At 46.5% G+C, this 26,385-nt stretch overlaps 2 protein-coding genes across 2 annotated transcripts; one reads left to right on the plus strand and one right to left on the minus strand.

Annotated features, from left to right (window-relative positions):
* Positions 1–6,390: 6,390 nt before the first annotated feature.
* LOC149329794 (uncharacterized) lies at positions 6,391–8,224 on the minus strand. The gene is made up of 3 exons (XM_089559635.1): positions 7,901–8,224; positions 7,540–7,800; positions 6,391–7,200 (listed from the first exon to the last, which is right to left on the minus strand). Exons 1-3 carry the CDS (start codon positions 8,091–8,093, stop codon positions 6,404–6,406), a joined length of 1,251 nt encoding a protein of 416 aa, XP_089415761.1. The 5' UTR covers positions 8,094–8,224; the 3' UTR covers positions 6,391–6,403.
* A 1,028-nt stretch (positions 8,225–9,252) lies between these two features.
* LOC149329795 (BEN domain-containing protein 5-like) lies at positions 9,253–26,076 on the plus strand. The gene is made up of 6 exons (XM_089559299.1): positions 9,253–9,351; positions 22,489–22,560; positions 22,804–22,875; positions 23,683–23,694; positions 25,496–25,718; positions 25,955–26,076. Exons 1-6 carry the CDS (start codon positions 9,253–9,255, stop codon positions 26,074–26,076), a joined length of 600 nt encoding a protein of 199 aa, XP_089415425.1.
* The last annotated feature ends 309 nt before the right edge of the window (positions 26,077–26,385 follow it).

The following is a 26,385-nucleotide window of genomic DNA, read 5'->3' on the forward strand; positions in this document are numbered from 1 at the left end:
ACAACAATGAATGGGCCTGTGCAGTGGGACAGCAGCTTTTGTGATAAACCATGCTTGCGTAGAGGCGTCCACAACCATACAACGTCACCGGGCAGGTAGCAGACATCCTTGCACCGGTGGTCATAACGCTGCTTAGAGCGATCCTGCGATGCCAAGGTGCGTATCCGGGCAATCAGACGGGCTTCTTCAGCGCGACATAGAGTGTTGGCAATAGAAGGCTCGGTGTCGAGAGAGAAAGGTAACATGCTGTCGAGGGAGCTTCGAGGCGGACGGGCATCAAGAAGGAAGAATGGGCTTTAGCCAGTTATTTCATGCCTCGACGTGTTATAGGCGTATGTAATGAAGGGAAGCATGTCATCCCAGTTCTTATGGCGGGAATCGACATACATGGCAAGCATGTTCATAAGTGTCCGATTGGTACGTTCAACCAGTCCATTCGTCTGGGGGTGGTACGGTGTCGAGTGGCGAAAATGGCATGAACAAAGATGCAGAAGCTCTTCCACAACATCTGCCGTAAACTGGCGACCGCGGTCACTGATAACAACTCGAGGAGGTCCATGCCGGAGGATGACAGCATGAAGAAGAAAAAGTGAGACTTCAGCAACGGTGGCGCAAGGTAGGACGGCGGTTTCACAGTAACGGGTGAGGTGATCAACGCACACGATGACCCAGCGGTTACCGTTGGACGAGCGGGGAAACGGGCCGAGCAGATCGAGACCAACTTGTTCATACGGTGTGCTTGGAGGTGGCACAGGATGCAGGCGTCCAGGCGAAGAAGTTGTGGGAAGCTTGAACCGCTGACACTGCACGCAGGTGGCCACGTAGCGCCGAACCATGTGACGCATTTTTGGCCAGTAAAAACGTTCTTTGATGCGGTTAAGGGTCCTAGCAAACCCCAAGTGCCCAGCCGTGACGTCATCATGCATTGCGTGCAGAACAGAGGAGTACAGAGTAGCCGGAACGACGAGGAGAAAGCGCTCACCTCCAGGCGAGTAATTCGTTCTATAGAGTAAACAGTCGCGAATACAGAAAGGGCTTGCGGATGTCGGGTCACGGGCTTCGGCAAAAATTGGCGCCAAGTGCTGATCCTTGCGTTGTTCTGTCTGGAAAGTGCCATGATCTGGAAACTCTTGGGAAACGGCAGCGAGATAGTCGTCGAAGTTTTCATCATCGGAAGTAGTAACCGTGAGCGGCAGCCGCGAGAGGCAATCTGCGTCGGCGTGTTGGCGGCCACTTTTGTAAGACACTTTGAAGTTAAACTCTTGGAGGCGTAAAGCCCAGCGGGCCAACCGACCGCAGGGGTCGCGTAGATTCACAAGCCAGCACAGAGAATGATGGTCTGTGATGACTGTAAAAGCACGTCCATAAAGATACAAACGAAACCATTGTACGCCAAAAACAACTGCGAGACACTCTTGCTCTGTTACAGTGTAATTACGTTCCGACTTGCTGAGGGTGCGACTTGCATAAGCGATGTGTTGATTGCCCTCATGGCGTTGGATAAGCACAGCACCCACGCCGATGCCGCTGGCGTCAGTGTGGAGTTCAGTGGGTGCTGTGGGGCAGAAATGACACAATATTGGCCGCGAGGTGAGGAGAAACTTGAGCTGCTGAAATGCGGAGTCGCATTCGGGAGTCCAGTGGAAAGGAGCGTCTTTCTGCAGGAGACTTGTAAGCGGGTAGGCTAAATCAGAAAACTTGGGAACGAAACGCCGAAAATATGAGCAAAGTCCTAGGAAACTCCTGAGCTCTTTCACTGATTTGGGCTTTTAGACACTGCTTATTTGACACTGCTTACAGCTTCAACCTTCTGCGGGTCGGGCCTGACGCCATCCTTGTCAACGAGATGACCAAGCACAGTAATTTGGCGTTCACCGAAGCGACACTTCTTGGAGCTCAGCACGAGGCCCGCTCTCTCTATGCAGTCTAGGACAATGGCTAAGCGGCTGTTATGTTCGGCGTAGGTCCTTCCAAAAATAACAACATCGTCCAGATAACACATGCAAACTTGCCACTTCAGGCCACGTAAAAGCGTATCCATAAATCGTTCAAAAGTGGCAGGAGCGTTGCAAACGCCGAATGGCATAACATTAAATTCATACAACCCGTCAGGTGTCACGAATGCCGTCTTCTCTTTGTCTTGTGGGTGCATCGGGATCTGCCAGTATCCAGACCGTAGATCCACCGAGGAAAAGTAGGAGGCTGAGTGGAGGCAGTCAATGGCATCAACAATGCGTGGTAGCGGATAAACATCCTTCTTTGCGACAGTGTTAAGCCGGCGGTAGTCGACACAATATCACCAAGTGCCATCTTTCTTTTTGACGAGGATCACTGGAGCAGCCCACGGGCTTGAAGATTCCTGAATGATGCCGCGGTGCAACATGTCACGGACTTGTTCATCGATTATCTGACGTTCAGAAGGCGAGACGCGGTATGGCTTCTGTCGAATCGGTTGTGCAGATCTAGTATTGATCATGTGATGGGTACGGGAAGCTGGAATCGGCGGTGGTTGGTCGCGACCGAGTCAAATACGTCCGCATGCTTCATAAGAATGGCTACTAGTACCTGGCGGTTGCTAGTGGGTAGGGATTTGTTGACCATGGCTAGGAATTGAGAGTCGCTCAGATCGCGGCGTCTAGTTGGACAAGACACGTTGTCAGTGATCGCGGCAACTGGTACAGAAAAACGTTCTTCAAAGCCAGCAAGTTTTAAACCACATGGCAATACTGCAGGTTCGTTGGAATGATTGACAGTCCAAAGAGTGGCATGGCCCTTGGTCACATGGACGATGCTGTGGGGTACTAGCACACTTTTCTTTGCGCAGTTAAGAGAACAAGGTTCCACCACAGCATTGAAGGCATCAGAAATCGTGCTTGAGGACACAACGGGAACGAATATGGCAGACATTGCTGGAACGACGGTATCTTCAGAGACAGAAAACACTTCAACCACTGGCGAGTCTTCTATGAGAGCTGACCGAAGGCCAGGAGTTAATGATATGCCACCACTGCGGAAGTTGAGAGTAGCGCCGCACTGGTGCAAAATGTCAATACCGAAGATGATGTCACGCGTAGAACGAGGGAGCACCGTGAATTCAGTTCGGAACATGTGGCCAGCGATCACTACATTCACAAAAGAAACACCAATCAGAACCAATGATTCTCCCCCTACACCCCGGAATATAACAGCACGATCCCAAGCGCACATTATTTTACGACCCAGACGGTTCTTGAAAGTAGAACTCATCACCGACACTGTGGTACCAGTGTCCACTAAGGCGATGACGCAAACACCGTCCACTAAAACTTCAAGGCGGTTCTGTAACATAACAATGGGCAGAGGAATTGGCACTATCGATGATCCGGCGACCGCACCTCCATCGACCGCACATGCTAGTTTCCCAGTGACGGTGGGTAACGACGTTGGGGAGAAGGCGAGCAGCGAGAGCGGTGCGGAGGTGGAGTCAGACTTCGGTCAGAGGCAGGGGAGTCGTTCCGTGGTGGCGCGTAACTGGATGGGCGCTGAGACGATGTGAAGACACGGTCATGAACAGGCGCATTGAAACCCGGGCGAGGGTACGACCATTGGCGCTGGGAGCGGGAAAACTGGCCCCGGCGACGGCAGAATTTAGAGATGTGACCGATCAGATCACAGCGGTAACAAAGTGGTGAGTCGCAGGGGCACTCAGGATAACACTCCTCGTAGCCAGTGTCGAAGCGGCCATCGTACTCCGGCTGCCGCAGGTGGCGTTGCGGACGAGCTGGCGCACTGGGGCTGGGGCGGGTGATCCGGGGAGCGTCAGTGTAATCAATGCGAGTAGCACTGGTAGGGGCCGGACTGGACAAACTTCAAGGGGAGGAGCGGTAGGCGGGAGCCGCCTGCAGAGAACAGCTCTCACACGGGACTTCACTGCGGCGCCCAAGATCTTGATGCCGGGAGAGTTAATCACGCACAATTTTACGAATGACGTCAGGGAGAGTAGCAGCATTCACAGGCTCGTGGAAATCCACGTTGGCGACGGTGATGACGTTAGGCAGGCGACCGAACTTGGGAGTAATTCGACGCAGCTTTAGAGCTTCAAAGGTGCGGCAGTGCTTGATGATATCCGTGGGCGAGTCTAAATTTTCTTTACTGATAAGACAGCTGTAGACGTCCTCTACGATGCCCTTAAGGAGATGGCCAATGCGATCTTCGTCGGACATACTGGGATTAACGACTTTGCACAGCTTCAAGACCTTCAAGCGGCCGTTGCTACACCGGTTGGACATGCTTCGGCTTCCTTGGGCATTTTCACGGGCAACGGTGGCAATCCGGCGATTCTTCGGCTGCAGCGGTTGCGAGAGGGGTCCGTGGTGATCGACCCAGCACCTCCACCACACTGTTACAGGTGCTATTTACAAATACTATTTACAAGACAGGTCGACCAGAGCCTGGTGCGCCAGCGGCAGGATACTGGAGTTCCTCTTTTTCTTCCAGCGTGCGCACACCTTCTTTGTTCCTCAGGGCCCATGCGTAGCACGTGACAATATTTTTATAGAATTTAGTTGCTAACACATAGCATGATGCACTCTAGACAGCATGTGGTGCAAAACACTTAAATTGGCTCAGTGGTTACGGCGCTCAGCTGCTGGCCCGAAAGACGTGGGTTCGGTCCCGGCCACGGTGGCCGAATTTCGATGGAGGCGAAATTCTAGAGGCCCGTGTACTGTGCGATGTCAGTGCACATTAAAGAAGCCCAGGTAGTCGAAATTTCCGGAGCCCTCCACTACGGCATCCCTCCTAGCCTGAGTTGCTTTGGGACGTTAAAACCCCAATGAACCAAAACACTAAGCCAATTTAGGAACATAATTGAAACTTTTAGTCCGAAAAACGCACTTCACGAGTACAGTCATGTCTCATTTATACAAGAGTGTCAGTTCCCAAGAAGACCTGCCCATAAATGAAATAACAAAATGTGAAGAAAAAAATTTGACAATGAAAACTTTGCGAAAAAGGTCTGCTTCTCTGTATAGCAGCGTGCAGTAAACCATAAAGTAGAGAAGCCCTTCACTACTCCAAATGCTTTATCCTGGTTGCTATTACCTTAAATATGCAGTGAAGCTAGTGGTGACTTAGTGTGGTGACTTGTCTCTTACTACAATGGTCTTCATGCTGCGAATCAGCAATACAAGGCTCTGCCCAGTCAGCTGACAGCTCCTGAATACCATTCAGTGTTGCAGAAGCTGTTGAACAGCTTCTTCCACAGTAGGTCATAAAATATAGTAAATGAAACAGCACAAGAACCAGCACACTACCACTCTAATTCATTGAACCAAAACAAAAAAAGGCCGTCCCTAAGGCATTTAGAATTTCACGCTGCCTTTCAAGGTGTCCAGCATTCAAAACAGATGGGTGAGGTCAAGCTTTTGTCCTAACCATCAATCAACACAGAATAAGAATAAGTAGGCCCCAATAGGCCTTGTGCATTTACTCCATGTCCACCATCTAAACAGCAAGCTTCCACATAGATCAAGAAAGCAAAAATACATATAAGAAGTTTGATCCCCAGAAAAATTGTTCGTAACTAAATCTGTTGATATTAACACGACATGACTGTATTATGTATGCTACGCAAGGAGGGTGAAATTCAAATTTTTTTTAGAGCAGTCAAGCAAACGTCACTTTTTTTAGCAATGTTTCCTAGTGGGATAGTTGGTGCAAATACCTCTTTTTCAAAAACTGCATAAAAAGACAAACCAAAGACAGTGCAGCTTACACTGGGCTGTGTGTTTGTCTTTTCTTGTCTATTCGTTCTTGTATTTTCATGCAGTTTTTGAAAGTAGTCCACAACAGCAGCAGACTAGTCTCGCTCAATAAGATTTGGAATTTTGCAGAGGAAGTTTTCCTCACCACTGAAAGACAAAAGTATGCAAGGCTTAGACAACTCAAGAATATTCAAGGCAACAAGCGGATACTGTTGAGAAAAAAAAAACACTCTGCAATGTGAGGCAGCCTTTTTTTGTTTTGGTTCAATGAATTAGAGTGGTAGTGTGCTGGTTCTTGTGCTGTTTCATTTACTATATTTTATGACCTACTGTGGAAGAAGCTGTTCAACAGCTTCTGCAACACTGAATGGTATTCAGGAGCTGTCAGCTGACTGGGCAGAGCCTTGTATTGGTGATTCGCAGCATGAAGACCATTATAGTAAGAGACAAGTCACCACACTAAGTCACCACTAGCTTCACTGCATATTTAAGGTAATAGCAACCAGGATAAAGCATTTGGAGTAGTGAAGGGCTTCTCTACTTTATGGTTTACTGCACGCTGCTATACAGAGAAGCAGACCTTTTTCGCAAAGTTTTCATTGTCAAATTTTTTTCTTCACATTTTGTTATTGCATTTATGGGCAGGTCCCAGCAGCAGACTAGTCTCGTTCAATAAGATTTGGAATTTTGCAGAGGAAGTTTTCCTCACCACTGAAAGACAAAAGTATGCAAGGCTTAGACAACTCAAGAATATTCAAGGCAACAAGAGGATACTGTTGAGAAAAAAAACACTCTGTAATGTGAGGCGGCAACACAACTTCCGATTCTGCAGGAACAATTTTGCCACAAAGCAGAATAACATCGCCATTGCATGCCGACCTTTCATCAGTGATCTCAAATATGCGCTTTATAAAGAAACAGTCACCATTGTTTGATTCAAAACAGGTACTGTCCCCTCTGCAGCTTCGTTTGTACTGCTTACTGTGGAAAATGGTACCCCGATATGAAAACCTGAAATGCTCTTGCATCTCAGGTACGCTACCTAGAAGGGATTCCAAACATGCTCTTTCAGGAGCAAGAATGGCAGGCACCTCTTTGGGTGTGCCAAACATGTATGCACCCCCTACATAATGGGCCTTGTCTACCTTCTTGTAAGAAATAAATTCTTCACTCAGAATTTTGCACTGCGCAGGGATTTCGGGCAGAGAAAGCAACAGCTGCAATTCTTGCGCCATAATCACCCGCTCTATGATCTGGTCAGGCACACCATTTGCAGCTGTTACTAGCTTTACAATATGGCCGTTCCCACTCTCAAAAACAAAAGCTGAGTGGGCCCACAATGGACCGAAGTTACGGGCAGCCTGCGCCAAGTGTGTCAGTTGGTGAACATTAAAACTCATGCAGTGTTCGCCATACAGTCCTGCAGCCCGGCTGACGAAACGCCGCAGGAGGTGATCTGAAACGAAGTAGCAGCATCCAGTTTTACATGTAGGTGCGGTCTCACATAAATAGCATTTGATTTACGCGAATACAAACACATTCAGTTGAAGCTGTTGTTTATACGCTAGATATCAATATAAAAAATTTCATAATTAATCTTGGCTGATTACGTAATTAGGTAGAATTTAAAGACAGTTAGATAGTATGATGACAAATATTTATCGCCCTCAGGCACCTGCATCATACAACTGTTTTTTTTTAGCCTTGGCTCAAGTCACATAAAGCGCTCTGTAGAAAATAGGAATGACAAAAAAATTACAATTTAAACATTTCAGGCAGGAGAGTTTAGGCTTACCTGCATAGTTGATGGAAGGAGTCGAAAGTTGCTCACGCAGAAGGATGAAAATGGCCTCGCAGAGCAGAGCAAAATGTGTCACATACTTGGATGGTAGCACATCATGGCAGCAAGGTATGCAGTAAAACAGCAACCAATTTCGCCATTCATGTGCCTTCCAGAAATGTCTTTCCAGAAGTGTGCGAGGCAAGCGTGTGATGTGATGTGGTGGCCTAATGCTGAGGAGGCGCTTGTTGACAGCGTTTATGGTAGCTGGCCGCCCTGCAAACAAAGTTGAAAGTGCACAACTGCACTTAGGAGATAGCTCAAGGCATAGGTATGTGAAATACACATAACATGTAGAAAGGCTGCTAGTGCTCACCTATGTAGTACCGCTCCCGGCAGTTGGATGATTCAAACCAGTAGTCGGTAAACTGCCTTGCAACACCGAGGAGTACACAGTGCATATACTCCACTGTATAGCACCACACGACGTCCAGGTATGCAAGAGCTGTAAAAGGTGATGGCCCTTTGAAACCATTCACTGACGTCTCCAGCTGTATGGCAAGGTTCATGTCTCTACGTGCGCCCCCTGCTGTCCTCTCTGTGGCAGGGGGATCTGTCTCAACGTAGAGCCGCCGCCCTAAAAAACAAAGTTGAGTCAGGATTATATTTCAGAAAGCCTATCATAGAAAACTAAATTCACAACATATTTTAAGACAGATGGTGCCCTCAAACCTGAAAATATAGACTTTTGCAATGCTAAACGCGCACCATAAATGCTTCTCTCGGTTAAACCGCTAACTTATTCATGTTGGAATTCGACAAAGAGATGACACACGAGTCTTGCTTTCTCAATAACAAGTTTGGATGTACTTTACTGATTTGATCATAATTATAATAATCTGCAGCACTGCTGACCCATAACAAGCAGCTTTATCATAGTGCTGTGTTAAGTGGACATCCACTGTCATAAAAGTGAAGACTGTATGAATTAATGAGCATAACATAAACATTACATGGACATCCAATATCTTGTGGAGTATATTAAATGGATTCAGAAAAGAACTAAACAACAGCAAAAGATATTAATTATACATTTACTGTCCAGGTTTAACATGCATGCATTTTAACACATCCCTTGTTATTTCTTTGAACATCAATGTAATAACAATTACTGAATGTTGGCAAACAATGCCTTCAGTGAATATTAGTATGACTTTCTTACCATTTTCAAACTGTCCACAGCTGAGACACCAGGGGCAGCCAAAACGTCCATTAAATTGGACGTGGTTCCCAACAGACGCCCTAGCAGGGGCATCAACGCATATACATGCCAGGTATGCTTTTGATGACAATGACAAGGAGCCATGCCGCCATAGAATGTCCCCAACACTTGTGAGGGCTTGCACAAATTTTCCCATGAAAAGAAGCATGTCTGGGTGTTTTCGCCCAAACCACAGGCCAGCAAGAAAACAGTTATCATTGCGGTTAGGCTGAGGAAGTTCATTGATGCAGAGTTGGACTGGCCAGATTGACGCATTTGTTGACTTGTACAGCGGACTTCCGTCAGTGTTCACTGTTAGCGTGAGGTCACTCCATCTCAGACATTCCTCTTGACGGAGTCTTAGACACATTGCTGCGTTGCCGATGTCTGTCACGAGTCTGCCTCCTGCATTGATTTCATCTCTCAGCTTCGAAAGACTGGTGAAGAGCACATCCTTCACTCGTGCCATGACGTGGCAAAGCTGTTTTTTCAAGTCCAAGATAACGAAAAAGCTGCCCTTCTTCCTGGCATCACGGATGGAAGAAGATGACTTGCAGATGTTGCAAGTAAGTTTGCCATCATTAAGATCAAGGAGGGATGTACACACTTCACAAAAATAATGTGTGTTGACCATTGTTGCACACTTTGGTGCCCAGAGCTTTCGGAACAGGTATTTACTGTGAGGCAAGCCTGACCGCTGGTAACCAAAGAGTGCATCAATCAACTTGAGCATGTCATTCACCGCTGACCAAGTCAGTCCATGTGCCACCACAAAGGACATTATCAAAACAATCGCCTCTGCTAGAGTTGTTTTTGAGTTTGGCAACGTTTTGTGCCCAAAGTCCCTGACACACTGTGCCAACAGCTCGCAGTCATCAAATTGCGGTACAGTGCCATCTTGGACGTCTTCGTCGCCTTCTTCCTGCTCACTGTCTTCAGTGCTGCAGCTAAAGTCACTTTCAGTGTCTGCTGACAGCTCTGCCAGCCCAGAGGTTCCGAGCTGAGGCACTGCGGGCTCGTTGCTGGCCACATCGCACACTGTTGGCTGCGTTGACGTGCCGGCCTCGCAAGACACGCCAGGCGCACTGTCCTGCAGTTGTTCATCGCAAGGTTCATCTTGGGTTTGGGGACAAGATGAGGGGACGCTACTCCCGCGCTGGCCGGCGCGACGGTCCGCTGCTTATTGGCCCACAACGTAGTGCGCGGAACAGCAAATGGCTGCGCTGCATCGATTAAGTACAGCTTACGACGCTTTGGCGCTGCCTCCTGCACTCCCTGGCTCATGATCGGCGAAGCTATGTCTCCCGAGCAGAGGCTGCGGTTACGAACTGGCGCGCGTACTCCCTCGCTAGTAGTGGAGCTTGCGGCAAATGGGGCGGACGTACGCGCTTCGTTTCAACTATGTTTTCGGAATGTCAACTGGAAACATATGCGTACGCCGATAATCCAACACTTCCACAGCAGAAGACGAAAGAACGCCAAGCATATGCCAATGCCCGTTGGGGAGGAGAGTCGTTGTTCTTCACCTCGTAGAATGGCGCATACCCGAACAGGGGATCGGCATGGAGGAAGATGGGGATCGACCGAGAAGAGGGGTGCATAGAGAGTTTTTGTGGTGATTTTTTTTTTCTTGGGGAAATGAATAAACTAATTAATTAATAGAAATAAAAGAATGCCGGGGAAGAGAAAAGTCAACAGAGAGCAAAAATACAAAAAAGAAACGGGAAATGCACAACGCACGCAGGAGATGGACTTCGTGAGATTTGTAGCAGAGGGATGAGAAACGGGAGGGATGAGAACGGGTGTTTTCTTCTTTCAAACGATGCGTTAGACTTTCGTATAGACGCTTTACAGCGGCGTATCATGGGGGCTGCCATCTTTGATCACGTGATCACGCCGCCATTACTCGCCTCCTGACCGCTCGGCGCACGCCTCGTCGCGACGGCTGCTGCGTCTGATGTTCGGTTCCGACAGGCAGTGTTCCGGCTGATGCGGTTGTAAAGGAGTGGCAAGACGACACTGTGGTTGGTACGAAGCTTCGAAGGACATGTGAAAACCCTAATTGTTCATTTTAGGCGTGAAAACGTGATCGGGCTTCATGTCGCGAAGAGCCGCTGAGCTCTCCTCCTGTTCGAGGCAACGGGTGGATCGCCTGAATGCTGCTGAAGGCTTTGCTTAATATTTTTTTATTGTTATTATCTAAAACAGCAAGGTTTAATGACCCTGCGGCTGCGCAGGTCGTTGTCGCATTGTGTACATGCATGCGGAGACTGCTCTAAAACGCTCACATGCACATCGTACTCATTTGTTTACAACTTGTTAAAGGTGCTTAGGAAGCCTAAAATATTTTCTGTTGGTTTGCTAAACAAAGGAAGGCGACAAAAATAAGTAAACAAACAAATGTTACCCAATCATGTAAGCAGTACCATGCATCAAGCAGCCTTCACAAGTTTGGATGCAATCGTTTACAACGATTCCGCGATATAATTGTTATAACGCGCGCATGGCAGAGCGCTCACTACACGAAGTTCACAATTATGTCAGCCTCACATAGTATAAAATTGTGGTACGCTCTATGCTCGATATGCGGACATGAAAATGCTCGAGGTCTCGCTGCTTGTAAGTAATCAGCCGGAGTCACTTCTATAGTGACTGTCTCGCATGGACCGCGAGGAAGTGCCAATCGCAGAGCACAGAAGCCGTAACACCAATGCTTTATTTCGATTGTGGTCCACAAAAACCGCGCTACTTGGAGCGAAGTTCAACAGTAACACCAAGGCGGTGTGTAATACGCGAACTGACGGTAAACGTTGTCCGTTCGCACGGCTATGCACTGCACAATATGCACTAGCGGTATAGGAGCGTAAGTCGTTTTTTTTTTGTGACGTATCGGTGGCGGGACAGCTTGTTCATGCGGCTATGTTGCGGACTTACCCTCGCAGATTTTCCAAGATCGAGACATTTCCTTCTATATTCGCTGTCTAGCGCTGGCGAACGTGTGTGTTGTGTTCACCCGTTCGGAAAGGGTGGATGTCCAACGGGCGCGAACAGGGGCAGTACGTCCTTGTGCAGTTCGGTTCCGTGAAGCGCGCAAACGATCGCATCCCGCCCCTTTAACTGTTTGTCGCACTTCTAGCAACCCACAACAGAGCATGTATTTTCTCTTTTCACATTTCCACTGCTGCGTCGAGGCATACACGCCGGCGACTTACGAGGCAAGTAATGACGCCGTGTTCCGAGCGCACCCGTGGCGCCATCTGGTCTCAAACGGAAGAACTGCGCGCTGTAAACGGTCTATACACGGAGCGGAGGCTGCATTAAATGTAGCAGGGAAGCAAAACTACATATCAGCTATTATATTAGTTTTTATAGTGGATCACATGAGAAATTCTAGAGGCCCGTGTACTGTGCGATGTCAGTGCACGTTAAGGAACCCCAGGTGGTCGAAATTTGCGGAGCCCTCCACTATGTCGTCTCTCATAGCCTTAGTCGCTTCGAGACGCTAAACCCCATAAACCAACCAACATGACCAAAACATCAGTTTGACGCCACAGTCGTCGTTCAGTCGATGAAACCGAAACAACATGAGAGAAAAATGCAGTTTTAAATTATTTAGCGGTTGTAGGCATATACCACCAGTTAATCCATGTATTCTAATGTCTAATGCATCGTTTGACAGAACACGCGAAATGAGATTTGGTGTCTGTAGTCCTTTAATGCATAAAATTGTTGGGCGTCTCTCAATCCAGGAGACCAATATGGCTTTTGCCGCCTCTCTTGCGCGGTTCACCAGCGATAGCTGGTCGTTCGAATGGGAGCTGGACCAACGTTTTTAGATCCAAAAACGTTGAGCTGGACAGCGCCGCCTCCCAGTCCTCAATTATTGTTGGGTTAATAGATAAATAGTGGTTCAGAATAATTATGTTCCTGCGCGATGTTGGGGGACCCGGGGTAATGTTTCATCCGGGGAAGGCGTCCTAGCTTACATGTAAATCTTTCGCGCCGCCACCTGTAGGTACATGTCAAGAGTTGCTTTACGCGCCGTATATCTCGCGTTTCCCAAGCACTGCGGCAGCCAGTCTCGGTGTGAATGCAGCATGGATGAAGCTTGTGTATGGAATATGTAACGGGGCACACACCGAACCATGTCCATCCCGGGTTTACAATACAGTCGCGCGATCATCTCCTCCATCTTTCGCGCTGTTAGCTTCGAACGCAGCAATACCAACGCGCAAATAAAGAAAAACGCATTTCAGAGATAACACATTGGGGCTTCCACAAGAATATGGAATAAGAACAGGCACAACAGCATTATTACAGCCCGCAAAATAATCCTTGTGTTTTTTAGTTCTTGTCTGTTTATATACGCTTTGCAGATCTCTACCATATTTCATGGGCAGAAACCCACGCCAATGCCAACATGTTGGCCAACTTTATTGGAATATGGAAATTCATAGACAACATGTGGTGAATTTTTTCGCTTTCAACAGGAGAGTAGTGTGAGGTTGCGAGTACCTGGCATTCGCGTAGTTTTTTTTTCTCCAGTTTTGCTTACGTTTCGTCTGCTCCTTCCGTCTATGTTGTTCGCGCACTGTGCTTCGAAAGAACACTGTGACGCATTCAATCTCACGAAGGTACTACCGTGAAAACCAGCGCACACCATCCACACTGCGTGTGGCATACCATGGGCATACCTATGCTGTCTGCTAGCGCAATCCAACAGCGAGGTGCGTTTTAGCCGCTGCGCCGGACAAGTCAAGCCGCCTCTCCTGAGTTTTTTCTTCCTCCATGTGTCAGGTATTGCCCTTGTTGCGGCGTGTGCTACAAGCAAAGTCAAACCGACAATGACTTCGTCATCACCCGCGTTCGCTTACGTAAAATATAAAGATGGTTTTAAGGCAATTGTGCACATTTCTTTAATAAAAAGCTACTCCCCGTCATCAGTCGACGACCTCGCGAAGGCGAAAAGTGTTTATTGGTGCAGCAGCGCTGACAAGGAGACAAACGATGAAGGTTTTTATGAAGCGGACATTGTGGAGCTTGGCGGTGAGTCCTTCACTTCGGAAAGTTTGTGCAATGCCTTCACAATGACTCAGCTGCGTATATAGCGGCAAGCAGCGGCCGCTGCCCTCTAGATCGAACCGACTCCATGCGGGACTGCAGTCAAAAGCACTGCCGCTTACCGGTGTGCATGTACTGTCCATCTGAAACAGCTAGGTGACAAGGAGAAAATCTCCCTAAGCGAAGCAGTGTTGTCAAATAGAAGAGGCGTGTTAGTGCTCCGAAACTAGTGCTTACTTTGGAAGATTTTTAACGCCACTTCAGTTGCATACCTACCAAAGCGAACGGTACGCTGTACAGCCATCTCTGCCTCGACTCGAAATTGTGCTTAGCAGTGAGTGCAAACAGTGTTTTGCACAACTCGCGAAGTCAGCTTCCATGTGTGTAAAAGCCCCTCCATCATGGCAGCGCAATAAAAGCTGAGTGCAGTACTGTAAATTTACTGTATCTTGCCTGAGCGTGGTTGCTGCATGCACCTGCAGAGCTGCTGCTTTTCAGTCTCGCGCCTCCCCACATTGCCTTATTCAGCTCATATCAGAAGTGTACAGGATGGATGTGTTGCGTTATTCTGCCTTCAGGACTTTCGACCGCTGCACTGTATTACCGGCGGGCAGGACGCGCCGCTGTGATACATGATTTTGCTTTGAAGAGAAGTTAACTTACGAGTTTTGCAAAGCGTTTGTAAAACTTTCCAAGAAGTGTTTTTCTAGCATACAGCTTTTGTCAAAGGTATGCAACCCGAGGGGTTTGCTTCTATTCCAAATAGCAGGACACTCTAGCGCTAATGTCCAAAGCTTCGGAGATGTGAGGATAAGAGTACCTGTCCGATTTAGAATGCAGGTGATGCAAAAGGAGACACGCTGCATGATGTACTTGCACTTTGGCTGTATGTTTTTGACAAAGGCTGCGCATCATACATGCACTTATCCACATTTCTGTTTGCTATCGTCCACATTGTTTCTCTTTTGCACCGTGACACAGTTACAAAGGTGGACCTGATCCAGAGGATAGCAAAGCGCAGGATTCCTGTGCCAGATTTCATTTTCGAAGAAGATGTACTTGGAGCAGTTGACCCAAAGAAGAGTGTACGTAGGTCCAGTAGTGTTGATGCATGTCCTTTGTATGAAATGATTTGTGAAAGAGTCACAAGAAGACATATAGATGGCTTGCACTGTTGTCACAGCAGCTGCCATGTTGGCAGAACAGGAATGCAGCGATGGAATGCATGTTTTTGTAATCTGCTTATGGCCACCTGCTTTGTTGTACACTGCCGAAGCTATGTGTGGTTTTCCGTCATGGTGCCCGTGGCGCCATGTGCAAGCCATCTATAATGGGCATTCCCAGATCTACTGCCTACAGTGCATTATTGCAGTCATCAGTTCACCATCTTTCTATCTTCTGTGTGATCATCATCTTGACAACTGCTACTGTTTTTTGCATTATCATTGCCCTTCGCATGACTCCATTATGTATGTCATTTGGAAACTGATGAATAGACATGAGCACAGGTGCAGAGATTACAGGAATGGTGGCACAACTGCTCGTCAGCACCATCTGATGGCGAATGTGCATTGTTGGGATGTGCGCCCTCTCTCTAATAGGCTGGCCTGTTTGCACATACAGTTCCATTGGACGTGACTTTTTTGACAGAAAAACTGTGTTGCTTCCATGGTGGCAGGTTGCCTGAGTAAGGAAGCTAGCATGCGTGACTCATTTTATCATTTATCTCTGTCGTAAGCCACTTGTGCGGCACAATTGTGAGCACAAGTTCTGCTGGCCCAGCACGAGTAATGCGTGATCAGCCAGTGTGGCAGAAAATTTCGTGCTGTATATTCTCTTATGCACTGAGCTAACAATCCGTCGCCTTTGGTTGAATGGGATGGGGGGCGAGTTTCACTGGAGACAGAGCTCAGCATGGACAAGCTTTCGCTCTGCAGCGTGATCACGTGGGAATAACCTTCATCATGTAGAAGCTGTGCGTTGCTTTAGACAGTGTGCAGAATTGATGCATAGAACTGTGCTGTGGAAGCGGCTTGTGGTAGAGATTGAATGATAAAATAATTCATGAGCAGTAACTCTTGCCGGCTGCCAGAGGGGAGGCTGCCAGAGTGTGGCTGCCAGAGAGCAGCCAGAGAGGAGATAGTGGCAGAGCAGCGGCGGCAGCGTCCGGCCGAGGCCGAGGCCCAAGTGTTCTCTCCAGTGCGTGCTCGCCGCTTCGTCGTCTTTGTGCGTGCTGAAACAGTGATGCTACACTCTCAGCCAGGCAGTCTGCCACCTTGGTCCATGGTTACTTTTCTGTTGAAACCACGGCAGGCTTTATTACTTTGCAATATGTTCACTATGCCGCCTCCCACGGTGGTGCATGTCTGTGGAAGTATCATGCGACTCGGGAGGGATGGTACGCCACGAGAGGTGGCACCAGCATTTGCCCTTATATCGGCATCGCCAACCGTACGCTTGAGCTGGTATGCGGCCTTACAGGTTCAGTTAAACTGCTGCACTTTTTCAGTATGCACCGCAAGGATGTTATGTGTGTATATTGTAAAGATGAAGACGAGCATGCATAACAAAGATGACGATAAACATGCGCTCCAGTAGCATCGCTATTGCTGTGTGTTTTTGGTAATCGACCTGAATGATCGCGGACTGTTTTCGCCGCTCTTCCCGTCATCCAGTTTCTTTAAATAAGCACCCGCCTCTAAAAGATGCTATAACTGGGGACAGCTTTCTGTATATAGTGGAAGCTACAAGCGCAAACTGCCAGCTAACTGACCTGTATCTTTGGCTTGTGAGCGCATGAGAACAAAGGCAGAAGCTGGCGTCTTGCACTGGTAGCTTCCCCTGCATTGCCACAAAAATGTGTACTCGACTAGAGACTATTAGCGGTAATGTTTTTTTTCTCAGACAGCACTTTTTGCATTGATAAAAAAGCTCAGGGAATGGCTCTACTGGCGGTAGGCCTCTGGTGCTACTTGCGTGGCGTTTTTTTCTTTGCACAGCTGCATAATTTCAACACGATTGCTTCTGTGCATATGGGCAGGCCAGCATACCACTGGGGAGGGCTCACTGCGGATATCTCGACAACAGGCACGTGCCATCAGATAGTGCATAACATAGTACAGGCTCATGCCTGTACCCGAGTGGCACTCGCATGTATTTAATTGCAACCCTGTCTTCTGCTCAAAAAATGCATCTGTTCCTGAATCTACATTCTCAGGCTGATAGTTTTGTGCAGCGACACTTCTTCTATTTCTTAATATTCTCTTTATCTTGTGATATATTTTTTTTTTACTCTAGGCACCTTCAAAAAAAGATGCTGCTCGGAAGAGAAAAAATGCACAGAGAAAAAAAATGGCGGATCTTCTCCCAACTGAAGAAACAAGTTCTGAGGGGGGTGATGATGACGTGGTGCCAAAAAAAATGCTCCTCGATGAGCAACAGAAAAATGAGACTCTTCGAAAGAAGATAAAAGCATTACAAAAACAAAATGCTGAGCTGCAGGCGCGCCATGACAGAATTGAAGATCTGCACTTGAATAAGCTCGGTGGGTGCATAATTACTTCTTTGAAAATGGTCCAGTTTCTTTTTTTAAGCAGTTGCCTGTAAGGTTAGTTTTAGTGCAATCCAGGCTCTCCTGATGACATGTTTGTAGTTTTCCGATAGTAATAGTATGCATAGAAATTTGATTTACACAGTTAAGAAAGGGATCAGAAACAGCGTGTTATGTCTCCGTAACTGCCGGACATATATCCAGTATTTGTTGACAAAGATTTTCCAGGCAGATCACCTTCTTTGAGAAATAAAACATAACATTCATCTCTCTGCTGATTGTTAATCAGTGATGCGTTACACCTAACCAGCCTTTTTTTTCGAACTTTCTAAAGATGCACCCGATGTACAGGGTCGGTCAAAAGTTTTCAGGCCACAGGGTTCTCTTTTGAGCGATACGGTCAGGCGGTTACGGCATTTCCGAGGCTTAAAATATCTACAAAAGATAGAAGTATTGCTTTAACCTCTGAGAACCTTGCTGGCTTTACTGAATCATAAGTGCCAGGATATACCGATGAAAAGCAGACCCTGTGGCCCGGGAACTTGACCAACCCTGTACCTAGCCTAGCCAATTCTCATTAAAGGTATGGTGGTGGACATTGCCGTAGGCCCATAGCGCAAGTCATGTTTGATGCTTGCCCGTCATTCTGCTTGCTACGCACTGTTCCCCACAATGCTTATGCAAGTTACATGCTACATTCATGACTTATGACGACCTGCAAAGTGGTGTTCGCTCATTCTTACATCGCTACACTCCCACTGACAGCACAGATCAGTGATTTCACACCAGGTTGTGCATGACAGCAGACACATGCATTGGCTAGATGCCTCTGCTTTGCATTTAGTGGAGAGCCTCATAACTTGTCACCTCAGCCTGCTTGTAATTTAACGCCCTAACCGACACTGACCAGCCAGGCTAGTCACAAGCCAACAGTTACTTTGGCGTATGACGCGTGTATAGCTCGTATTGTGCTTCTTTGGCGCTCTGTCCAATTTACAGCTAGCAGGGCTCGTCCAACACAGCCTGTGCTCAGACAGTGGACGACAATGTGGGTTCTGAAAACCCACACTGCCACTTTTATCTGACTGGAAATTTTCTATGGTGTTTTGTGTGCTTTCGATAAACAATATTTTCATTTCCTTAAATAAAAAAAATGACCATTTTAGTGCAAATGTCATTTGAAAAGTCGGTTAGCAGGTTAAGCTAGCTATCACCAGCATTTGTATTGCCTGTGATTGAGCAACCTCACCCACGCATCTCACTGCTGAGCACTCATTTGTACTACATGGTAATAAATAAGACATGTTATGATAGGTCTTCTTTACCTGCAGATAGAAGAACAAGATACTCAATTTTGAAATTTTTAGATTCTGTCTCAGCCATGGCACAATCAGTAGCGCGTCTCATTTCCTTGAGGCTTACACTGGTACAGCTGGAACACGAGGCCATTGAGCGTGCTGAGGCAAAGACATGCTCCACCACAGTGCACGAGGGAGGAGCAACCAGAAAGCCGAATGATCCACTTGCTGGCAAATAGAGCTCCCAGCCTGCAGCTTGGCCTTCCTCACAAAAGTTCGCATGCATAGAGTTTAAACCCACGCGCGTTCAACCCTAAATCAAGTTCAACGGCCCAGTCAGCCGTCACCATGCATGTGCACTCAAGTTTGATTCAAGAACAGTGGCTCGCCATATGGAAATAGGTCTCCATGTTCACAAAGCAGGCTTTGGCGCATAGCAGGAAATTACATGTGCCTCATGTTTTGCACGGAAATAGCCAGGAGTAACTTTGCAGTTTGCATGCTGCAACTCAGCGACGTGTGGTAGAGGTACAATGGGAAAACTTGGTGTTTGTTGTGCATGTTACGTAACAGACAGTTCATTGCTGTCGCACTCAAAATAGGTGCACAGAATGCATGCCATTCTTTGCAGTTTGCAAGCAGTCTTGAGCCAAAGGTTTTTGTAGATCGTAATCAAAATGAGTGCTTCAAGGATGAAATTGGGCAGACTACCTAGCGAAAATGAAATGGCAGTGTTCCAAGCTATGCCACAGCGTAATCTGCACTATGCAATTGTACTGACTTGAATTTGCCCGCTGCTACAACTGAATAGTGGACAGAAGCACACCATTATACCTATTATACTGAATGGGTGTACTGTGTGATATCAGTAGCCTTTCACTACAGCATCCCTCATAGCCTGAGCTGCTTTGGGATGTTAAATCCACGTAAACCATTACACTGAACGCATGAGAAAATTACTTTGTGAGATACATCAGACTTTGAAGAACAGCAATCAGAAGTGTCTGAAGTGTTAATCGGAAGTATCCGGGGAGAAAAATGTGCTGGGTCCGTCTGCCATACCTTCAGCTGCTGCTTCGTTTTCCTTTTTAGGTAACTGCCTTTGGGAAAAAGAGAGAGGCATTTAAAGTCGAAATTAAACATGCTCACTGCTAGAGTATATATATGTTTTATTTTGTTTGCAGAAACGTGGCTGAAAAAACAAAGCTGCTGTCAGTGCCCCAAGGTACGTGCTGCCTTTGTATGTTAACTTGGAGTACCATTTGTACTCCATAATTCTATACACACAAGTGGTCAGATGTCTTGAAGAAGCTGTTGCGCACTTTGCTGGGAGAGTATTGCTGAAGTTATTGTGTCAGGAATGAGAGGGTGGGTATATCATTTACACACCACTTCTACATTTGGCTTGCAGTCCGGTGGGAGCAGCAGATGTGCTGTACACTCTCAAGACAGACATATAAGCCGATGTGTGATGTTCTGCTGCCTAGCGGCTCTATGGTCTTGCTTGGTGCCATTCATGTTGTTAATTACCAGTTACTTTTGTTGATTTTGGTTTGAAGCCTGCAGAGAGGTCGCCGCTGCGGAGCACCCAAAGCTCCAGTGCCTTGTCTGCTGCAGCAGTGTCTCCAGTGGAGATGGAAGAAGGTTTGGTGGAGCTGCCCAGCAGAGCTGACCTTGAACAATATGCAGACATGCAGGTATTTGAGCTTAGCTTCATTTTAGCTTTTGCACAGTTTGTGAGCAGCCAAGTAGAGTTGTGAGCCGATTTGCCAGATCTAGCTGGGAACATTTCCGTGTCTAAATAATTGTGGCAGTTGTGGTAGCGTGTTAGTTCATCGTAGTTGTGGCTTTCACGTGCTGCTGCCGAGCGTTGCACTTTTAGCACGATGGGCAAGCACCTTAATAGCTACATGGCTGGGAGTTGGCTCTCGAACATGGCAAGCGTGCGGCATGCAGGAAATTGTCTGCATGCAGGAAATTGCGGCATGCAGGAAATTGTCCGAAAAGTGTCTGATGATAGTGCAACCAAAAGGATGCATTGAGAAGCACAAGCTGCAAAAAGCACGCTTTCCGAGGCAAGCCGTGCGAGTTTCCCAAACTGGAAGAAGAGCTGCTCTCTTATGTGATGGAAGTGCGGAACAACGGCTGCGCATTGACAGCGTACATGCTGCGTGGCTTTGTGTGGGATGAGCATGCAACAAATGAACATAGAATAAATGCCACTCATTCCCTGATTTGTGTTTTTTCACTTAAAGCATCTTTTTTTTTCACACATTGCATGTATGGGCCGCACCCCGAAAATTGACCCTTGAATCTGGAAAAGAAAGTGTGGCCCTTGCACACATTACTGCAGTATTTAAGCTTGATAGTACCTTGTTTTCTTATGCAGCCATTCTAGAGTTTGCTTGCACTAGAGAATAGTGGCACTGGAAGTTTTACCTGTCATGAAACATTTGGGGGCACATAAGGAATATGTTCACTGCTTGCTGTATGACCACAACTCAGTGGCTTTGCATGCTGTGAATGTACCAGCTGATTTATACTGCCCTGCACTGGTCCTCCTTGTTCTCCAGGGAGGGGGGGTTGGGGATTGGCTTTGGCAAATGTTAGCTTTTTCAAGGATTTTATCATGTTCTGATGCAGTGCCGCTTAGAAAAAGGCAAGTGTTTAGGCTAAAGCCACCACACAATGTGATACGCCATGTCTAAGTTCGCAACTGCAATAGTTGTTTTTGCTGCTGCTTTGCTTGCCAAGTGTGCCGGGCTGCAGCCATGTCTTTCTCATTCACTTTGGCTGGAGGAGGTGAGAAGTCCTTGCGCATGAAACTAGGAGGAGGCTGAGTGAGTGCACATTGGCACCACTTTGAGGGGTACTTATAAGTATGCAGTGCAGCTGGCTCTATGCACAGGTAGAGTGTGAAAGCATGTGGTCCGAACACAAACAGCGTATCACATTGTGTGATCAATTTAAGGAATTTTGTATGCAGCATTAAGGGGGGACAAGGGTCTTAAAACTAACTTTTTATTTGTGGCTAGAATCTGATGAAATTTTGCACACAGATGTGTTTTTCTCTTCTGATTCCAAATATGTAATCATAATTGAGCTAGTGACCTTAAATCTTACAAAGTCTACAATGTAATTAGGTAATTTCTTACACACCTTTAATGAACTTTCTCTTTGCATTTTGTTGCTTTTATTTACATGAATTGATAGCCAGAGACTTTCCTTACCCGGTGACATTCTTCGTTTTTGTCTCAAGGCATGTCATCGTGATATACTGTGTCGAGAGCAAAAGGTCGCAGTATTTGATTCAACTCGTTAAGCTAATTGTAAATTGCTATTTATGCGTGGTCTGAAAAGAAAAAGTAAGAATGTCATCGGGTCTGGGAATTCTCTGGCTCTGAATTCATGTAATTAAAAGCAACAAAATGCAATGAGAAAGTTCATTAAAGCTGCGTAAGAAATTACCTAATTACACTCTAGAATTTAAGGTAACTTTTGATCTAAGATCACCGGCTCAATTAGGACTACATTTTTGGAATCAGAAGAGAAAAATGCATCTGTGCAAAATTTCATTAGATTTCAACCATAAATAAAAAGGTCAGTTTTAAGACCCTCGTCCCCCCTTAAAGCACCTTAAAGTGTAATCATGAACTTAATTTGCAAGGTAGCAAAATATTTTGCATATTACTGTGTCCTGAATGTTTTTTTCACCACAGTTAACTTTGGTAATATGCAGTGTATACATGATTCACGGGGGTATGAACATCACTGTTTCTTTGCTACATCTGCAGGAGAGCCCAGCTGTTCAAGTCGAGGACACTCGTGAAAATCTGCCGCCATTGCTCGTAAACTTGAATGGGAAGGTAAGACTCCATTGTTGCTGTTCAGGTGGAAAGCCAGGAATTTCTCCAGCTGTACCAGTGAGACAAAGCAACCGAGGTACAAGGATATGCTCTAATGCAGTTATCATTTCATGAAGTTTATGCTCAGAGATGTTATCAACGAGTTCAAAGCTACTTGAAAGTCCACAGTTAACTTTGGTAATATGCAGTGTATACATGATTCACGGGGGTATGAACATCACTGTTTCTTTGCTACATCTGCAGGAGAGCCCAGCTGTTCAAGTCGAGGACACTCGTGAAAATCTGCCGCCATTGCTCGTAAACTTGAATGGGAAGGTAAGACTCCATTGTTGCTGTTCAGGTGGAAAGCCAGGAATTTCTCCGGCTGTACCAGTGAGACAAAGCAACCGAGGTACAAGGATGTGCTCTAATGCAGTTGTTATCACTTCATGAAGTTTACGCTCAGAGATGTTATCAATCAGTTCAAAGCTACCTGAAAGTCCAAGCCAGCTGCATTGAACACCTTACATAAACTTCCTTTGGAGATTTTCATTACAGTGCAGGAGTGCTATTTGTATTGATCTCTCACTAGCCAATGAATTCAATATATACTGTGATTAGTTCTATTAGGCAGATGACTTTTATGGTGAGTAAATATAACAGTATTGGCATACATGCAGGCTTGCACTGGCAAGTACTAGCTTTTAGAAGGAAAGGGCACACAGTTAGCCGCGCCGTATATGCTCTAACTGTACACTGTTGTTCATTCTAGCTCAGTGCGATATGCCTAACATATTGCTGCTGCTGTGGTGGCTCCTGCGGCATGCAAGCTTTGATAAATAATACTGAAGCATTAATATGAATTAGACATAAATTGGTGGTGGGGTTTTAGTGATGGTTTATATGGTTTATGGGGGTTTAATGTCCCAAAGTGACTGCAGCTATAACGGACGCCATAGTGAAGGGCTTCAGAAATTTTGACCACCTGGGGCTCTTAGCTTGCACTGACATCGCACAGTACACGTGCCTCTAGAATTTTGCCTCCATCAAAATTCGACCACCGCGACCGGGATCGAAGCGGTGTCTTTCGGGTCAGCAACCGAGCACCATAACCACTGCGCCACCGCGGCACCTGAGGTACAGGTGAACGGTGAGGTAATTTGAAAGTGAGTAAGTTAAGGACAACGCAGCAAGCTATGGACAGAAAAATGATAGGTGTAAGGTTAAGAGATTGGAAGAGGGCAGAGTGGGTGAGGGAACAAACGTGGGTTGATGACATCCTAGTTGAAATCAAGAGGAAGTGGTGGTGGGCTTGGGCAGGGCATGTAATGCGAAGGCAAGGTAACCGCTGGTCCTTAAGGGTAACGGAGTGGATTCCAAGAGAAGGCAAGCGTAGCAAGGGGCGGCAGAAAGTTAGGCAGGCGGATGAGGTTAAGAAATTTGCGGGAATATGGTGGCCGCGCCTGGCGAAGGACAGGGTTAATTGGAGAGACATGGGAGAGGCCTTTGCCGTGCAGTGGGCATAGTCAGGCTGATGATGATGAATACAGCAAAATCTCTTAATTAGCCCCTGACAGGACCATGAAAAATTGTTGGATTAACGGAATGTTGAAATATCTAATGAACAACAAACATGAAATTTGCTTAAGCATGACATAGCCTTATTTAGTGGAAAACTGTGTAATGATTGTCTGCTTTTTGGCTGAAATATGAGTGGCTACAATAGCCGTAGGTGCAGCCAGATGCTCCGTGGCATGCACACTATGAGGAGCTTATCCGCAAAAGTCCTCCAGCATGGACAAAACTTCTATGGGTTCTTAAGCCGTGCACCGCAATGGTTGTAGCCGCTCATCACAGCCTTTGTCTTCTGAAGTGTTGTCAGCGCCCAGAACTTCTGCAACTATTTTGTCCGCGGTTATAGCTGACCGGTGACCATGACACTGTCATCGATGGCCACGTAATCAGTGTGCCGCATGGTATAAGGCAAGGAAAACTATTGTTGTCTTCCTCTCTGGGTGCGTCAGCTGTTTCAGCTGGCAGTTCTGCTGAACAGCAGTCAGGTTGCTCAAAACTATTGTGTCAGAAGCAGTTGGCAATAGTCTCCATGGGCGTGTTGGCCCATTCATAAACTAGAAGATCACTTCAACAGTGTAAGCTCCTTCCCTATAAGCACTCTTGAAAGTCAGATTGTGCCATCCCCTGAAGCGAGCAAGCCAGTATTTGAAGCCTTAAAAGAATCGATTTTCATTGAAATGGCCTAATTTGTTTTCCACAAGTGATGGTGACAACTGCTGTTGGCTAACCTAAAGCATTGCTAGGCAAGGCCTTGTTCCGGAAGGGGCAGTTGTGGATTAATATTTAAAGGGGTTGTGAAATGGAATAAAATTTGCTGGTGCTTATGAGAGTAGCTGTTGCAGTTCTTTTAAGGAAGCAATAACAGCACAAAATTGTAGCAAGGACAAAAAATTATCTGAGCTGAAGGAATGAATAGAGTACACCATAATACACTAACTTCAGCCACCTCATGCCCAGCAAAGGGTGCTAAACCTCAATGACTGTTTCACCCTTGGTTGCACCAAGTAGCTGTGTTGCAGCTGCTTTGAGCTTTCACTCCTTTGATGAAAAGAGATGCCTTTGCTGGAAAAAGCCTTAGAGGAGTGTCATGTGAATGGGTATAACACTGTACTGTTGTGTTCATTTCCTTTCTGTCCACAGTTTCTTTTGCGAGCTGGAGGCCAGTCCCAAGATTAGCATAATGCTATCCTCTCAGCACCCTATAAATCAACATGTTATACTTAAGATATTGCAGCACGAGGGCCAACAGTGCACTAGTTTGGTTGCTTGTGGCAGCTAAGAAGCACACATCGCACTAGCCCACTGCTGCAGCTTTTTCCTGTCATGAGAGCTAGGGTGTCATATTGCTAGCCACTAAAACAAACCTCTTTTTTTATTGCAGGTTCACATTGGCAATGGGTTCTTCATTGATGCAGCGAGATGGCAGTGGCTGCTGGGGCGCAACAAGGATTCGCTCTTCTGCAAAGAGCTGGCAAAACTGTTGTGGGGCGTGCCTGCACTTCGCGGCAGGAGCGTTACCGGCGCTCCCTGCCGCCGCTACCTCAACACCGGAGGGGCTGTGGAGAAGCCGGCTCTAAGCCCCAAGAAGCTGCAGGCTGTTGGCTGTAAGTTTCCTACTGATTCCTTTGAAGTAACTGAAAAAAAATTATGTATTTTATTCTAGTGCAGCCTACATAAACTGTATTATTTATGGTTTATTCTAAAACCATTGGCTGGGACCGAGAAGGCAGTTAGAATTAGCCGGATTTCTGAATTAACGGCTTGGGTAGAATCAATGAGCTTTTACTGTATACATTCACTGTTTCCAAAACTGAAATTAATAGAATTATTATTATTTCAGATGCATTTGATGCATATCTCGAGAAAATGGGTAGATCTGCTGAAACTGGAAACCTGGATGCAGAAGCCCGGCGAAAAAAACTCAACAGATATCTGGCAGACATGCTGCGAGACCTGAAATAAAGTGGTGCAAATGAATTTCTTTCCTTGCCTGTTAGTCGGCATGGCACGTTACTATTTTCACATGTCTTTAGACCTACAAACTATCAGCGTGTTCTGGATAAAGCGCTTTAAATGAATGGAAGATAGGTGTATACAGCGTCACGTGGCATTTTCATGTGTCCCACATTCTCTTATGCCACATATGCAACATTTCCAGCAATGCCGTTTCCTCGAATGCCACATTCCCTCGTATGTCGCGTATCGGCATATACCCCATATGCCACATATCCGCGTATACCTCATATGCTGCGTATGACACAAATACGTATG

The sequence above is a fragment of the Amblyomma mixtum genome, chromosome 9 (assembly GCF_055824585.1).
Source record: "Amblyomma mixtum isolate Tamu chromosome 9, ASM5582458v1, whole genome shotgun sequence".
Taxonomy (NCBI): domain Eukaryota; kingdom Metazoa; phylum Arthropoda; class Arachnida; order Ixodida; family Ixodidae; genus Amblyomma; species Amblyomma mixtum.

Excerpts from the sequence above, each read along its gene's own strand:
- LOC149329794 (XM_089559635.1), bottom strand. The coding sequence starts at position 8,093 with ATGAACCTTGCCATACAGCTGGAGACGTCAGTGAATGGTTTCAAAGGG. Across the intron at positions 7,801-7,900 it reads CCGGGAGCGGTACTACATAG|GGCGGCCAGCTACCATAAAC; the intron begins GTGAGCACTAGC and ends CTTTGTTTGCAG. Across the intron at positions 7,201-7,539 it reads TCCTTCCATCAACTATGCAG|ATCACCTCCTGCGGCGTTTC; the intron begins GTAAGCCTAAAC and ends ACTTCGTTTCAG.
- LOC149329795 (XM_089559299.1), top strand. The coding sequence starts at position 9,253 with ATGACGTGGCAAAGCTGTTTTTTCAAGTCCAAGATAACGAAAAAGCTG. Across the intron at positions 22,561-22,803 it reads TCGTAAACTTGAATGGGAAG|GAGAGCCCAGCTGTTCAAGT; the intron begins GTAAGACTCCAT and ends CTACATCTGCAG. Across the intron at positions 25,719-25,954 it reads GAAGCTGCAGGCTGTTGGCT|ATGCATTTGATGCATATCTC; the intron begins GTAAGTTTCCTA and ends TTATTATTTCAG.